General features: G+C 44.7%; 2 protein-coding genes across 2 annotated transcripts in view; one reads left to right on the top strand and one right to left on the bottom strand.

Moving 5' to 3' along the window:
• LOC132392440 (uncharacterized) overlaps positions 1-13,009 on the top strand; it is a 490,427-nt gene extending 477,418 nt beyond the window's left edge. Inside the window, exon 2 of the mRNA XM_059966280.1 lies at positions 11,166-13,009. Within this exon, the coding sequence (XP_059822263.1) occupies positions 11,173-12,327 (1,155 nt within the window). The 5' untranslated portion in view covers positions 11,166-11,172 and the 3' untranslated portion in view covers positions 12,328-13,009. The remainder of the gene's footprint in view (positions 1-11,165) is intronic.
• The window catches only part of tmem163a (transmembrane protein 163a), a 261,821-nt gene that overhangs the window by 207,881 nt on the left and 36,006 nt on the right, over positions 1-17,934 (bottom strand). The window lies entirely within an intron of this gene.

Genomic DNA, 17,934 nt, shown 5'->3' with positions numbered 1-17,934 from the left:
AGGAAAAAGGCATAGGGAAATAGACCACTACAAAATAGGACACTTGATTTATACAGTTTGCATAAGTATTGAGGAGAAATGTTAACACAGAAAAATGTGGGTTTGTGTTATGTGAATTTTAAAATAGAAAAATAGACCATAAGATATAGGAGCAGAAGTAGGCCATTTGGCCCATCGACTCTGCTCCACCATTCAATCATGGGCTAATCTAATTCTTCCGGTCATCTCCACTCCCCTGCCTTCACCCCATACCCTTTGATGCCCTGGCTAATCAAGAACCTATCTATCTCTGCCTGAAATGTACCCAAAGATTTGGCCTCCAGAGTTGCTTGTGGCAACAAATTCCACAGATTTACCACTCTCTGACTAAAGTAATTTCTCTGCAGCCCTGTTCTAAATGGATGTCCTTTAAACCTTAATGTGCCCTCCTGTCCTGTACTCCCCTACCATGGGAAATAACTTTGCCATTTCCAATCTGTTCAGGCCTTTTAACATTTGGATTGTTTTATGAGATTCCCCCTCATTCTCCAGAACTCCACAGAATACAGCCCAAGAGCTGCCAGACATTCCACATACAGTAACCCTTTCATTCCTGGAATCATTCTCATGAATCTTCTCTGAACCCTCTCCAATATCATAGAACATAGTATAGTACAGCACATTATAGGCCCTTCGGCCCACAATGTTGTGCTGACCTTCAAACCCTGCCTCCCATATAACCAGCTTTCTGCTGAGTCTGAGCTATTCAAATCTTGATTTTCTAAACAACAGCTTTCTGCTGAGCTATTCAAGTCTTGATTGACTTGATTGCATAGTCCAACTGCCAAAACTACCAGAATCTCTCAAGTCAAAGCCTCAAATCTCCACTCCTTCACTGGCCCACTCACTCACTGGCTGCTTTCCACTATATCAGTATACCCTTTCTAAAATAAGGAGCCAAAAACTGCACACAATACTCCCAAGTGTGGTCTCACGAGTGCCTTATAGAGCCTCAACATCACATCCCTGCTCTTATATTCTATACCTCTAGAGATGAATGGCATGGCATTCACCTTCACCACCGACTCAACCTGGTAGAGTATCCTGCACAAGGATTCCAAAGTCCTTACGCATCTCTGCATTTTGAATTCTCCCTATCTAAATAATAGTCTGCCCATTTATTTCTTCCACCAAAGTGCATGACTGTACACTTTCCAACATTGTAATTCATTTGCCACTTCTTTGCCCATTCCCCTAAACTATCTAAAACTCTGTTTCCTCAACACTACCCGCTCCTCCACCTATCTTTGTATCATCGGCAAGTTTAGCCACAAATGGTAATCCCATAGTCCAAATCATTGACATGCATTATAAAAAGTAGCCGCCCCAAAACCGACACCTGTGGAACTCGACTGGTAACTGGCAGACAGCCAGAATAGGATCCCTTTATTCCCACTCTCAGTTTTCTGCCGATCAGCCAATTCTCCACCCATGCTAGTAATTCCCCTGTAATTCCATGGGCTCTTATCTTGCTAAGCAGCCTCATGTGCGGCACCTTGTCAAAGGCCTTCTGAAAATCTAAATACACCATGTCTACTACATCTCCTTTGTCTACCCTGCTTGTAATTTCCTCAAAAAGTTGCAGTAGGTTAGTCAGGCAGGATTTACTTTTCAGGAAACCATGCTGGCTTTGGCCTATCTTGTCATGTGCCTCCAGGTAACAGAAACATAGAAAACCTACAGCACAATACTGGCCCTTTGGCCCACAAAGCAGTGCTGAACATGTCCTTACCTTAGAAATTACCTTAGGTTATCCACAGCTCTCTATTTTTCTAAGCTCCATGTACCTGTCGAGGAGTCTCTTAAAAAACCCTATCGTATCCACCTCTGCCGCTGTCGCTGGCAGTCCATTCCATGCACTCACCATTCTCTGCATTAAAAAAAACTTACCCCTAACATCTCTGTACCTACATCTAAGCACCTTAAAACTGTGCCCTCTTGTGCTAGCCATTTCAGCCGTGGGAGAAAGCCTCTGACTATCCACACGATCAATACCTCTCATTACCTTGTACACCTCTATCAGGTCACCTCTCATCCTCTGTTGCTCCAAGGAGTAAAGACCGAGTTCACACAACCTATTCTCATAAGGCATGCTCCCCAATCCAGGCAACATCCTTGTAAATCTCCTCTGCAACCTTTCTATGGTTTCCACATCCTCCCTGTAGTGAGGTGACCAGAACTGAGCACAGTACTCCAAATGGGTACTCCATAATCTCATCCCTAACAATCGATTCCAACAACTTCCCAACCACTAACAGGTCTAACTTGAATCCCAGCACAAATCTGTCCACACCAGATGGAAGAAAAAGAGGTTCATAGTTTTGGGTAATCAAGTTGTTATGGAGGTAGGACAAGAGGTTCTTGGTTCTAGGTAATCAAGACAATTCTGGAAAGTGGGTCATTAAAGGCTAGCATGTCACTTATTTGATCATAGGTCTAGTTTAATTGGCCTCTTGTGATTTCTGACGCTTCAGATAGTTGAGGGCTGCCAGATTCAAGAATAAAATGCCTTCAACTGTTCAATTGTTTTAGCACTCCACTGCAAACAGTCAACCCCCTGACAGTTCCATTGGAAAATATATTTCTGTACATTTAGCTCATTCTCATCCGCAATAATAAAGAAATGCTTCATTAAAAAGGAGGAAAAGAGGAAGTTTAATTAATTAAAGAGCTGGCACCATCAAAGCAGACCAATGGCTTTTAGTGATGCAGTTTATGAAACTTGAAATATACTTCAATTGAAACTGTTTTCATAATTAGGGACAGTTGCATCACAATTTACTATGACAATTACTTTAGTCTTTAATGGCTACAATAAAGGAAATATCACAGCAGGAATAGAAACCTGCACAGTTAGAACATAGAACATTACTGCACAGTACAGGCCCTTCAGCCCACAATGTTGTGCCAAACTTTTAACTTGCTCCAAGTTCCATCTAACCCTCGACTCCCATATAGCTCTCCACCTTTTTTTCATTATCTATATGCCTATCTAAGAGTTTAAATGTCACTAGTCTTAAAAATTTTACAAGTTGCTATCTGTAATTTCCAGCTCCTCCACAGCATGCACTGCTCTAGATTTGGTATATTTTCATTAAATCATTGATTTCAAAGGATTTGCTGAGTAACGCACTCACTATACAGCCAACGATCGCACCGTGCTCACTAAGATATTACTGCCAGGGGATCATCAAAAATCAACTTGTGTCAACAGCTCTGATAGATACCATCAAATAGTTGAGTTTCAGAATGCTACAGCTGAGAACACAACTACATCCAAGGTCTGTGCAGTTAGTAATAATGTTTTAATGTGATTAAACAATCTATTGCTACGTAAAATCAGAACTGAAATGGACTCCTCTGGTTGCTACCATGCCTCCCCCTTGAAGACAGCAGAAGAGAGGATGCCGATTGGGGCTAAAAGTTCATTAAAGAAAATATGGATTTGAACTCCCAATACTGACCACCTTGCTGGTAAACATACAGTCTCTGGTAAATAAAATTGAAGATCTCAGAGCTAAAGTGCTGTATCAGAGGAACATTAGGACCACTTGCATCTTTTGTTTCACAGAATCTTGGTTAACCCCTTCCATTCCAAACTCAGCAATTCAGATATACAGTTTCACAATAGGTTAGGATTGCTGAGTTTTTCCAAAGGTAGGGGAGGAGGAGTGTGTTTCATGACGATCTCCTCGTGGTGTGCAAACGTAGCAGGGCCGTCCCAGTCCTGTTCACCAGAACTCGTAATCATCCATTTTGAGGGAGATTTCAGTGATTATTTTGGTAGCACTGTACATCCCAAAACAGGCCAATGTCAAAAAGTGTTACGTACACATAACCCTGTAAAAGCATCAGCAATAATAGAACACACCTGGAGTCTGGTTTTGCTGTTAACAAAACACTATTTTATTAGTAACTACCTCATATAGTAACTTAAACCAGGTAAATCAAGAGTTAACAGTGTTATGCATATAAGTGTAAATGTATAAATCCCCAAGCTTCAAGCTTAGGTGGTAAGTGATACAGTCTTACGATGGTATTTAGAAAAGTTCAGTTTGTTTGTAATCTAAAGGCGAATGTTGCGAGAAGGCAACTACGTCGATATTCCACAGATTTCACGACAGCATATACAAAATAACAATAGCAGGTTTTATCTCTGAAGTTGTTTCACTCCACACAAGTATCACCGACAGTGATCTTCAACGAATGTCCTTTCAACACAGGTGGTACCACACCCGAATTCAGCTACGGGTCATCCCAAAGTGGTGGCCACAGGATACTCAAACAGAATCCACGTATGGATCGTCACCGACAGTAGCTTATCACAAAGGGGACCCTCTTCAAGGGAACCACCACCCAGCCAAGAGTCGACACACTGGTAGATTCTCCAAGGATACCCCAATCACACAATGTGATAGCCACTTATCCAATTCCACGACATACAAAACAACTCCAACAGTGATTTGCCACAGGGGTGCCCTTCATCAGTGAACTGCCACACCCAGACAAAGGGTAAACACACACGTGGTATTCACAAAGGTTTTCCCTCACCAGAGAACCCACTCCTGTGGATTAACTAAGTGACAATCACACTTTCGTAACTAAATGGAAACAAATTCACCCTCATGGGCTAAGAGAGTCCAAACAGTGAACTCTTTGTCACTAGGTTTCTTCTGTCTCAAACCTTCCTCTCCTCTCTGCAAAACTTCTTCCAGTTGCAGCACTTGTGAGAGTCATTTATCAATACTCTGGATCAATCTCAACTCACCCCTTTTGGGCTACTGAAAGTTTAAACCAGCGGCCGACTCACTGGTGTCTTCCATTGACCGAATCCATCTTGGCTCTAACTGTGTGTCTGTGACTGTCCTTGTAAAAAGTAAATAAGCTGCAGAGAAACCATAACATTTGATTGTCCATCAAATATCTCTCTCTCTCTCTCCCTCCCTCTCACTGAGGTGTCCAAAAGTCAGCCTCGTTCTCCCGGCATCTTAAAGTGACAATCCACAGAAAAAATTAACCCTAGGGGGTACATAACAAAAGGTTTAAGACGAACCAAGTGATATGATTAACAGGCATGAAACAGCACATCCTGATGCCTTTCCCATCATCTTGGGGAATTTTAACTAGGCCAGCTTGAAAAAAAATTCTCTAAATAATTATTACCAACAAATCACTTGTAGTACCAAAGGGACAGACACATGGACCACTGTTACACCACCATCAAGAATGGTTACTGTGCTATTCTACACCTATACTTTGAAAAGTCTGATCACCTGGATGTACTACTACTCCCTGAGAACAGGCAGAGACTGAAGACTGCCACACCATGAGTGAGGAACAAGAAGGAATGGACAAAGGAAGCACAGGAGCACCTATAGGACTGCTTTGAATCAGTGGACTGGACTACAGTCAGGAATTCATCTTTGAGTCTGAATAAATATGCCACAGCTGTCACTGACTTAATTAAAATTGTGTGAATGAGTGTGTGCCTGCAAGAACATACACAAATCAAAAGTCATGGATGAATCAGTAATCCGCTGACGGCTAGGTCTGTGACCCAAATCTGCATAAGAGAACCAAGTATGACCTGTGGAGAGCTATTTCAAGAACTAAGGAACAATTTCAAATGAGGTTGGAGGCAACATCGCATTCATGGCAACTCTGACAGGGCTAGCAAACTATTACTTCCTACAAAGCAAAACCTAACACCATAAATGGCAGTAATGTTTCACTCCCAGATGAACTCCACACCTTTTATGCTCATTTTAATAGGGAGAATAAAACCACAGTTATACAGATCCCTGCAGCACCTGGTTACCCTGTGTAGTAAGGGAAGTAACCTCGGGATCATTGCCTGTGCCACGCGACAGTGGAAGAAAGAATGGAATGAGGTGATAAATAAATTGGTCTGAATCCTTCTGAATTCCAGTGAGTGAAGACCCAGAACCATCAAATGTTCCTTGTAATGATAACCCTTTCATTCCCAGAATCATCCTTGAGAACCTCCTCTGGACCTTCTCCAATGCCAGCACTTTTTTTCTTAGATGAGGGGCCCAAACTGTTCATTATACTAAAGTGAGGCCTCACCAGTGCCTTATAAAGCCTCAGCATCCCATCTCTACTCTTGTATTCAAGATCTCTTGAAATGAATGCCAACAATGCATCCTTTTGGGAGTTCTGCTGAGTTCCTCCAGCGTGTTGTGTGTGTTGCTTTGACCCCAACATTTGCAGTGTATTTTGTGTTTATATTTTATTTGCCACTTTATTACCGATTCCCCAAACCTGTCCAAGTCCTTCTGTCGCCTACCTGTTTCCTCAACACCACCTGCCCTTCCACCAATCTTCATATCAATTGCAAACTTGGCAACAGAGCCATCACAGGGAGTGGGGGGTGCATGGAATGCATTGCTGGCGATGGTGGTGGAAGCAGATACAATAGGGTCTTTTAAGAGCCTCTTCGATAGGTACATGGAGCTTAGTAAAATAGAGGGCTAAGCTCTAGGGAAATTCTAGGCAGTTTCTAGAGTAGGTTACATAGTTGGCACAACATTGTGGGCCGAAGGGCCTGTAATATGCTGTACATTTCTATGTTTCTGTATTCCATCATCTAAGTCATTTATATGCAGCATAAAAAGAAGTGGTCCCAACACCGAACCCTGCAGAACACCACTAGTCACTGGCATGTTCTAACCATGTTAGCAGCTTTCCTGTAATACCATAGGCTCTTAACTTGGTAAGCAGCTTACATAACCTCCTCCTTAACAATTGACTCCAACATCTCCCCATCTACTGAGGTCAGGCTAACTGGTCTATAATTTCCTTTCTACTACTTTCCTCCTTTCTTAAAGAGTGGAGTGGCATTTGCAATTCTCCAGTCCTCTGGCACCATGCCAGAGTCCAATTATTTTTTGAAAGAACATTGTTAATGCCTCCACAATCTCTAACGCTACCTCTTTCAGAACCTAGGATGCAGTTCATCTGGTCCGGATGACTTAAGTACTCTTAGGTCTTTCAGCTTTCTGAGCACCTTCTCCCTTGTAATAGTAACTGCACCCACTTCTCTTCCTTCACACACTACAACATCTGGCACACTGCTTCTCTCTTTCACAATGAAGATTGATGCAAAATATTCATTTAGTTTATCTGCCATCTCCATATCCCCATTCTTTCTCCTGCCTCATTTTCTAATGGTCCTATATCACTTCTCATCTCTCTTTTATATACGTGAAAAAGCTTTTATATCCCCTTTGATACTGTTTTTTAGCTTGCTTTCATATTTCATCTTTTCCCTTCTCATGATCTCTGTAGGTTTTTAAAAGCTTCCCAATTCTATCTTCCTGCTAATTTTTGCTTTGTTAGAACTATAGAACACTACAGCACAGTACAGGCCCTTCAGCCCTCCATGTTGTGCCGACCCATATAATCCTTAAAAATAGTACTAAACCCACACTACCACATAACCCTCCATTTTTCTTTCATCCATGTGCCTGTCCAAGAGGTTCTTAAATACCCCTAATGTTTTAGCCTCCACCACCATCCCCAGCAAGTTATTCCAGGCACTCACAATTCTTTGTGTAAAAAACTTACCCTTGATGTCTCCCCTAAACTTTCCTCCCTTAATTTTGTACAGATGCCCTCTTGCGTTTGCTATTGGTGCCCTGGGAAACAGGTACTGACTATCCACCCTATCTATGCCTCTCATAATCTTGTAGACCTCTATCAAGTCCCCTCTTATTCTTCTACGCTCCAAAGAGGAAAGTCCCAGCTCTGCTAACCTTGTTTCATATGACTTGCTCTCCAAACCAGGCAACATCCTAGTAAACCTCCTCTGCACCCTCTCCATAGCTTCCACATCCTTCCTATAAAGAGGTGACCAGAATTGAACACAATACTCTAAGTGCGGTCTCATCAGAGATTTGTAGAATTGCAACATGACCTCTCTACTCTTGAACTCAATTCCCTTGTTAATGAAGCCTAGCATCCCATAGGCCTTCTTAACTACCCTATCAACCTGTGCAGCGACCTTAAGGGTGTATGGATTTGAACCCCAAGGTCTCTTTGTTCATCACCATCCCAGGCTACTGTGGAAGGCAAGGGAGGAGATTGCTGATCCTCTGGTAATGATCTTTGCATCATCAATGGGAAGAGGAGAGGTTCCGGAGGATTGTAGGGTTGTGGATGTTGTTCCCTTATTCATGAAAGGGTGTACAGATAGCCTGGGAAATTACAGACCAGTGAGTCTTCCTTCAGTGTTTGGTATTTTGATGGAGAGGATCCTGAGAAGCAGGATTTATGAACATTTGGAGAGGCATAATATGATTAGGAATAGTCAGCATGGCTTTGTTAAAGGGAATTCATACCTTATGAGCCTGATTGAATTTTTTGTGGATGTGATGAAACACACTGAAGAAGGTAGAGCAGCAGATGTAGTGTATATGGATTTCAGCAAGGCATTTGACAAGATACCCCATACAAGGCTTATTGAGAAAGTATGAAGGCATGGGATCTAAGGGGACATTGCTTTGGGCATCCAGAATTGGTTTGCCCACAGAAGGCAAAGAATGGTTGTAGACAGGTCATATTCTGCATGGAGGTTGGTGACCAGTGGTGTTCCTCAGGGATCTGTTCTGGGACCCCCTTCTCTTTGTGATTGTTATAAATGTCCCGGATGAGGAAGTGGAGGGATGGGTTAGTAAATTTGCTGATGACACAAAGAATGGGGGTGTTATGGATGGTGTGGAGGGCTGTCAGAGGTTACAGCAGGACATCGACAGGATGAAAAACTGGCTGAGAAATGGCAGATCAAGTTCAACCCAGATAAGTGTGAGGTGGTTCATTTTGGTCAGTCAAATATGATGACAGAATATAGTATTAATGGTAAGACTCTTGGCAGTGTGGAGGATCAGAGGGATCTTGCAGTCTGAGTCCATAGGACACTCAAAGCTGCTGCGCAGGTTGACTCTGTGGTTAAGAAGGCATACAGTGTATTGGCCTTCATCAGCCAGGGGATTGAGTTTAAGAGCCGAGAGGTAATGTTGCAGCTATATAGGACCCTGGTCAGACCCCACTTGGAGTACTGTGCCCAGTTCTGGTCACCTCACTGCAGGAAGGATGTGGAAACTATAGAAAGGGTGCAGGGGAGATTTACAAGGATGTTGCCTCGATTGGGGAGCATGCCTGATGAGAATATATTGAGTGAACTTGGCGTTTTCTCTTTAGAGCAGAGGATGAGAGGTGACCTGATAGAGGTGTACAAGATGATGAGAGGCTTTGATTGTGTGGATGGTCAGAGGCTTTTTCCCCAGGGCTGAAATGGCTAACATGAAAGGGTACAGTTTTAAGGTGCTTGGAAGCAGGTACAGAGGAGATGTTAGAGGTTAGTTTTTACGCAGAGGGTGATGAGTGCGCGGAATGGGCTGCCGGTGGTGGAGGCAGATATGATAGAGTCTTTTAAGAGACTTTAGGATAGGTACATGGAGCTTAGAAAAATTGAGGGCTGTGGGCAAGCCTAGGTAACTTCTAAAGTAAGTACATGTTCGGCACAGCATTGTAAGCCGAAGGGCCTGTATTGCATTGTAGGTTTTCTATATTTCTATGCTGGCTACAACGTTGTCCTATCATCTGCCTGCCTTTCCTGACAGTCTGACTGCACACTTTTTTTACCATCCATTCTATCCCAAGTTCCTTCTTTCTGATTCCCACCCCCATGCTAAATTAGTTGCAACACTCTCCAACATCTCTAACAAACTTGCCCATAAGAATATTGATCCCCTTCAAATTCAGCTGCAACCCATCCCTTTTGTACAGGTCATAAGAGGACAGCGAGGCTTGAGAGGAAGTGCGGCGGCGGCCATTTTCAAATTATCCAATTGCTTCTCAGATCAGAGTTCTGAGAGGCGGGACTGCACAGGCGCGTGAAGGAGGCCCGGGAAGAAGGGAAGATATATAAAGAACGCCGCCTTAAGAAGCGGGCAGCTTCGTTTGCGGGCAGCGGAGTGCGCCGGGAGCAGAGTGTAGGGCTTGGGCTCAGAGGGCTTAGGCGGAAGAGGGCACAGTAGGCTTATCTTTTAGTTCTTGTATTTTCAGTTATTTGGGAGGTATGAGTGTGAGGGCAGCTTGTTGTTCTCGGTGTCGGATGTGGGAGATCCTGGAGTCTCCGAGCCTCCCGGACGTCCACATCTGCGCCAGGTGCGCCGAACTGCAGCTCCTGATGGACCGAGTTAGGGAACTGGAGCTGCAGCTCGATGACCTTCGCTTGGTCAGGGAGAGTGAGGAGGTGATAGAGAGGAGTTACAGGCAGGTGGTCACTCCAGGACCACGGGAGGCAGATAGGTGGGTTACAGTCAGGAAGGGGAAGAGGCAGGTACTAGAGAGTACCCCAGTGGCTGTACCCCTTGACAATAAGTACTCATGTTTGAGTACTGTTGGGGGGGACGGCCTACCTGGTGGGAGTGACAGTGGCCGAGCCTCCGGCACAGAGGACGGCCCTGTAGCTCAGAAGGGTAGGGTTAGAAGAAAGAGGTCCATAGTAATAGGGGACTCAATAGTCAGGGGATCAGACAGGCGTTTCTGTGGAGGTGACCGGGAGTCCCGGATGGTAATTTGCCTCCCTGGTGCCAGGGTTCGGGACGTTTCTGATCACGTCCAAGATATCCTGAAGTGGGAGGGTGAAGAGCCAGAGGTCGTGGTACACGTAGGTACCAATGACATAGGAAGGAAAGGGGAAGAGGTCCTGAAACGAGAGTATAGGGAGTTAGGAAGGCAGTTAAGAAGAAGGACCGCAAAGGTAATAATCTCGGGATTACTGCCTGTGCCACGCGACAGTGAGAGTAGGAATAGAATTAGGTGGAGGATGAATGCCTGGCTGTGGGATTGGAGCAGAGGGCAGGGATTCAAGTTTCTGGATCATTGGGACCTCTTCTGGGGCAGGAGTGACCTGTTCAAGAAGGACGGGTTACACTTGAATCGTGGGGGGACCAATATCCTAGCGGGGAGGTTTGCTAGGGCTACAGGGCGGACTTTAAACTAGTAAGATGGGGGGGCGGGAGACTATTTGAGGAGACTATGGGAGAGGAGGTTAGTTCACCGGTGGAGCAAGTAAATAGACAGTGTGTGAGGGAAGAAAGGCAGGTGATGGAGAAGGGATGCGCTCAGCCCGAAGATGTAGGGGAGAAGAAAGAAAAGGATAATAAATTTGAATGCATTGTTAGGGATGGAAAGAGAGGAGGAGATGGAGAGTATCTTAAATGTATCTATTTTAATGCTAGGAGCATTGTAAGAAAGGTGGATGAGCTTAAAGCATGGATTGATACCTGGAATTATGATGTTGTAGCTATTAGTGAAACATGGTTGCAGGAAGGGTGTGATTGGCAACTAAATATTCCTGGATTTAGTTGCTTCAGGTGTGATAGAGTAGGAGGGGCCAGAGGAGGAGGTGTTGCATTGCTTGTCCGAGAAAATCTTATGGCGGTGCTTTGGAAGGATAGATTAGAGAGCTCCTCTAGGGAGGCCATTTGGGTGGAATTGAAGAATGGGAAAGGTGCAGTAACACTGATAGGTGTGTATTATAGGCCACCTAATGGGGCGCGTGAGTTGGAAGAGCAAATGTGTAAGGAGATAGCAGATGTTTGTAGTAAACACAAGGTGGTGATTGTGGGGGATTTTAATTTTCCACACGTAGACTGGGAAGCTCATTCTGTAAAAGGGCTGGATGGTTTAGAGTTTGTGAAATGTGTGCAGGATAGTTTTTTGCAACAATACATAGAAGTACCGACTAGAGATAGGGCAGTGTTGGATCTCCTGTTAGGGAATGCGATAGGTCAGCTGACAGATGTATGTGTTGGGGAGCACTTCGGGTCCAGTGATCACAATAGCATTAGCTTCAATATAATTATGGAGAAGGACAGGACTGGACCTAGAGTTGAGATTTTTGATTGGAGAAAGGCTAACTTTGAGGAGATGCGAAGGGATTTAGAGAGAGTGGATTGGGTCAAGTTGTTTTATGGGAAGGATGTAATAGAGAAATGGAGGTCATTTAAGGGTGAAATTATGAGGGTACAGAATCTTTATGTTCCTGTTAGGGTGAAAGGAAAGGTTAAAGGTTTGAGAGCACCATGGTTTTCAAGGGATATTAGAAATTTGGTTCAGAAAAAGAGGGATGTCTACAATAGATATAGACAGCATGGAGTAAAGGAATTGCTCGAGGAATATAAAGAATGTAAAAGGAATCTTAAGAAAGAGATTAGAAAGCTAAAAGAAGATACGAGGTTGGTTTGGCAAATAAGGTGAAAGTAAATCTGAAAGGTTTCTACAGTTATATTAAAAGCAAGAGGATAGTGAGGGATAAAATTGGCCCCTTAGAGAATCAGAGTGGTCAGCTATGTGTGGAACCGAAGGAGATGGGAGAGATTTTGAATGATTTCTTCTCTTCGGTATTCACTAAGGAGAAGAATATTGAATTGTCTAAGGTGTGGGAAACAAGTAAGGAAGTTATGGAACCTATGACAATTAAAGAGCTGGAGGTACTGGCGCTTTTAAGAAATTTAAAAGTGGATAAATCTCCGGGTCCTGACAGGATATTCCCCAGGACCTTGAGGGAAGTTTGTGTAGAAATAGCAGGAGCTCTGACGGAGATCTTTAATATGTCATTAGAAACGGGGATTGTGCCGGAGGATTGGCGTATTGCTCATGTGGTTCCATTGTTTAAAAAGGGTTCTAGAAGGAAGCCTAGCAATTACAGACCTGTCAGTTTGACATCAGTGGTGGGTAAATTAATGGAAAGTATTCTTAGAGATAGTATTTATAATTATCTGGATAGACGGGATCTGATTAGAAGTAGCCAGTATGGATTTGTGCGTGGAAGGTCATGTTTGACAAACCTTATTGAATTTTTTGAAGAAGTTACGAGGAATGTTGACGAGGGTAAGGCAGTGGATGTAGTCTATATGGACTTCAGCAAAGCCTTTGACAAAGTTCCACATGGAAGCTTAGTTAAGAAGGTTCAGTCGTTAGGTATTAATGCTGGAGTAATAAAATAGATTCAACAGTGGCTAGGTGGGAGATGCCAGAGAGTAGTGGTGGATAATTGTTTATCGGGATGGAGGCCGGTGACTAGCGGGGTGCCTCAGGGATCTGTTTTGGGCCCAATGTTGTTTGTAATATACATAAATGCCAATGATACTAAGGTAGGAGGTGTTGTGGATAATGAGGTGGATTTTCAAAGCTTGCAGGGAGATTTATGCTGGTTAGAAGAATGGGCTGAACGTTGGCAGATGGAGTTTAATGCTGAGAAGTGTGAGGTTCTGCATTTTGGCAGGAATAATCCAAATAGAACATACAGGGTAAATGGTAGGACATTGAGGAATGCAGAGGAACAGAGAGATCTGGGATAACTGTGCATAGTTCCCTGAAAGTGGAGTCTCATGTAGATAGGGTGGTGAAGAGGGCTTTTGGAACGCTGGCCTTTATAAATCAAAGCATTGAGTACAGAAGTTGGGATGTAATGCTAAAGTTGTACAAGGCATTGGTAAGGCCAAATTTGGAATATTGTGTGCAGTTCTGGTCACCGAATTAAAGGAAAGATATCAATAAATTAGAGAGAGTGCAGAGACGATTTACTAGGATGTTACCTGGGTTTCAGCAATTAAGTTACAGAGAAAGGTTGAACAAGTTAGGTCTCTATTCATTGGAGCGTAGAAGGTTGAGGGGGGATTTGATCGAGGTATTTAAAATTTTGAGAGGGATAGACAGAGTTGACGTGAACAGGCTGTTTCCAATGAGAGTAGGGGAGATTCAAACTAGAGGACATGATTTGAGAGTTAGGGGGCAGAAGTTTAAGGGAAACACGAGGGGGTATTTCTTTACTCAGAGTGATAGCTGTGTGGAATGAGCTTCCTGTAGAAGTAGCAGAGGCCAGTTCAGTTGTGTCATTTAAGGTAAAATTGGATAGGTATATGGACAGGAAAGGAGTGGAGGGTTATGGGCTGAGTGCGGGTAGGTGGGACTAGGTGAGATTAAGGGTTCGGCACGGACTAGGAAGGCCAAGATGGCCTGTTTCCGTGCTGTGATTGTTATATGGTTGTATGGTTATATACCTCCCCAAGAAGAGATCCCAATGATCCAAGAACCTGAAGCCCTTCCCCCTGCACCAGCTTCTCAGCCACGCATTTATCTACTAAGTCATCCCATTTCTACCTTCATTAGCACCTAGCACAGGTAGCAATCCAGAAATTACTATCCTGGGGGTTCTGCTTCACAGCTTTTGGTCTAGCTCTCTAAATACTCTCTTCCGGACCTCATTGAGTTTCCTTCTTATGTCATTGGTACCAATATGTACCACGACATCTGCTCTTCCTACCTCCCTAAAATGCTGTGGACACAATCCGAGACGTCCCTCACCCTGGAACCTGGGAGGCAACATACCATTAGGATGTTCCATTCATGTCCACAGAATCTCCTGTCTGTTCCTCTGTCTATTGAGTCCCCTATCACTACCTCTCCCTTCTTCTCTCTCTTTCCCTTCTGCACCACGGACTCATGCTCAGTGCTTGTCAACTGGTCTCTGTGGCATTCTCCTGGGAGGCTATCCCCCACAAAAATATCCAAAATGGTATACTCATTATTGAGGGGAATGGCCACAGGGGTGCTCTGCAATAACTGCCTATTCACATTTCCATTTCTCCTGACGGTGACTCGCCTTCTGCAACTTCACGGTGACTACTTCCCTGTAACTCTGATCAGTTATCTCCTCATTCCCCCCATACAGACTCAAGGTCATCCAGCTGCTGCTCCAGATCCCCAACATGGTCTTCAAGGAGCTGCAGCTGGATGCACTTCACGAAGATGTAGTTCTCTGGGACACTCTGGGTCTCCCAGGTCTCCAACATCTAGCATGAAGAACACATAGCAGCCATTTACTACACTAGGTATGGTAAGAGGGAAGAAAAGAGAACTTTAACAGAAGCTTACCCAGAGCCTCTTTCGAGCCGATGCCTCCTTTGAGCCAAAGCCTGACACTCCTATTCTCACTACACACCTACTCCCAACAATGGCCATCACTCTTGTCCCTTCGGTCCTTTTATTTCATTTGCTATGCTCTGTTCCTGCTGCTGACTAGGCCTCCAGAATGTCCAAACACCCCTGAGTCTTTCCTTTTAAAGAAGCATAGCTGACTTGCAAGAAACCTTATGGCTGTGCTCTCTTTCTGCTGCTGACTGCACTTCCAATTTCTTTCATTTTCCATCTCTCATTGCTACAGCTGGAACTTCCAAGCTGCTTCAAAAGGGTAACCATTATACCAGTGCCCAAAAAGAGCAGTCTGAGCTGCCTTAATGACCATCATCCAGTAGCACTGACATTGATGGTGATGAAGAGTTTTCAGAGGCTGGTCATATAAACCATATAACCATATAACAATTACAGCATGGAAGCAGGCCATCTCAGCCCTTCTAGTCCATGCCAAACGCTTACTCTCACCTAATCCCACTGACCCGCACTCAGCCCATGACCCTCCATTCCTTTCCTGTCCAAATATCTATCATGGCTGTCATGGCTTGAATGAATTCATTCTTCGGCAGTTTGATTGGGGCATGGTTGTGCAAGCATGTGAAAGTCAGCCCATGAGGCAGCGGGAGAGTTTAAAAAGCAAGCAAATTAACGGAGCAGGTGTTGGAGGAGCGAGTAACAGAGTAGGAAGGCTTTGGCTCAAGAGGCTTCGGCGAGCAGAGGCTGAGAATGTGCTTTTGCTCCCAGTGAGGTAAAGCTGGGTAAGCTTCTTTAATAACTCTAATTGACTTAGGAGTAGGTAATGGAGGCAGCAGTTAGGGCATTCAAGTGCTCTGTTTGCAGTATGTGGGAAGTCAGGGCGAGCACAATTGTCCCTGATGACTACACCTGTAAAAGATGCGTCCAGCTGCAGCTCCTGACAAACCAAGTTAGGGAACCAGAGCTGGATGAACTTTGGATCATTCGGGAGGCAGAAATAAACAGGAGTTACAGGGAGATCTTCACCCCTAAAAGTCAGGAGACAGGTAGCTGGGTGACTGTCAGGAGAGGGAAGGGGAACAGACAGAATGAACAGAGCACCCCTGTGGCCGTTCCCATCAATAAAAGCAGTGGTACCTCAGAAAACAAAATGCTGGTAGAACACAGCAGGCTAGGCAGCATCTATAGGGAGAAGCGCTGTCGACGTTTCGGGCCGAGACCCTTCATCAGGACTAACCGATAGGAAAGATAATAAGAGATTTGAAAGTAGTGGGGGGAGGGGGAAATGCGAAATGATAGGAGAAGACCGGAGGGGGTGGGATGAAGCTAAGAGCTGGAAAGGTGATTGGCGAAGGTGATACAGAGCTGGAGAAGGGAAAGGATCATGGGACGGGAGACCTCAGGAGAAAGAAAGGACGAGGGGGAAAGCACCAGAGGGAGATGGAGAACAGGTAAACAACTAAATATGTCAGGGATGGGGTAAGAAGGGGAGGAGGGGCATTAACGGAAGTTAGAGAAGTCAATGTTCATGCCATCAGGTTGGAGGCTACCCAACCGGTATACAAGGTGTTGTTCCTCCAACCTGAGTTTGGATTCATTTTGACAGTAGAGGAGGCCATGGATAGACATATCAGAATGGGAATGGGACATGGAATTAAAATGTGTGGCCACGGGGAGATCCTGCTTTTTCTGGCGGACCGAGCGTAGGTGTTCAGTGAAACGATCTCCCAGTCTGCGTCGGGTCTCACCAATATATAAAAGGCCACACCGGGAGCACCAGACGCAGTATACCACACCAGCTGACTCACAGGTGAAGTGTCGCCTCACCTGGAAGGACTGTCTGGGGCCCTGAATGGTGGTGAGAGAGGAAGTGTATGGGCAGGTGTAGCACTTGTTCCATTTACAAGGATAAGTGCCAGGAGGGAGATCGGTGGGAAGGGATGGGGGGACGGGATGAGTGGACAAGGAAGTCGCGTAGGGAGCGATCCCTGCGAAAAGCAGTAAGGTGGGGGGGGGTGGGGGGAGGGAAAAATGTGCTTGGTAGTGGGATCTCGTTGGAGGTGGCAGAAGTTATGGAGAATTATATGTTGAACCTGGAGGCTGGTGGGGTGGTAGGTACCTCCTCCAGGTACCTGTCAAAATGAATCCAAACTCAGGTTGGAGGAACAACACCTTCTATACTGGCTGGGTAGCCTCCAACCTGATGGCATGAACATTGACTTATCTAACTTCCGTTAATGCCCCTCCCCTTCTTACCCCATCCCTGACATATTTAGTTGTTTGCCTATTCTCCATCTCCCTCTGGTGCTTCCCCCCCCCCTTTCTTTCTCCTGAGGTCTCCCGTCCCATGATCCTTTCCCTTCTCCAGCTCTGTATCACTTTCGCCAATCACCTTTCCAGCTCTTAGCTTCATCCCACCCCCTCCGGTCTTCTCCTATCATTTCACATTTCCCCCTCCCCCCACTACTTTCAAATCTCTTACTATCTTTCCTATCGGTTAGTCCTGATGAAGGGTCTCAGCCTGAAACGTTGACAGCGCTTCTCCCTATAGATGCTGCCTGGCCTGCTGTGTTCCACCAGCATTTTGTGTGTGTTGTTTGAATTTCCAGCATCTGCAGATTTCCTCGTGTTTGGTACCTCAGAAAGGTGGCTTCCTTCATTAAGGACCCCCATCACCCAGGAAATGCCCTCTTCTCATTGCTACTATCAGGAATGGATACACAGGAGACTGAAAGCACACAATAAACAATTCAGGAACAGCTTCTTCCCCTCTGCCATCTGATTTCTGATTGGACATTGAACTCATGAACTCTACCTCACTACTTTTATTTCCTATTTTTGCACTACTTATTTAATTTTACATACATATTGTGTGTGTATGTATACATATACATACATTTATACACACACTTA

Source organism: Hypanus sabinus, chromosome 4 (assembly GCF_030144855.1).
Source record: "Hypanus sabinus isolate sHypSab1 chromosome 4, sHypSab1.hap1, whole genome shotgun sequence".
Lineage (NCBI taxonomy): Eukaryota > Metazoa > Chordata > Chondrichthyes > Myliobatiformes > Dasyatidae > Hypanus > Hypanus sabinus.
The sequence above is the reverse complement of the archived record's forward strand: the minus strand, read 5'-3'. Positions and strand labels throughout refer to the sequence as shown.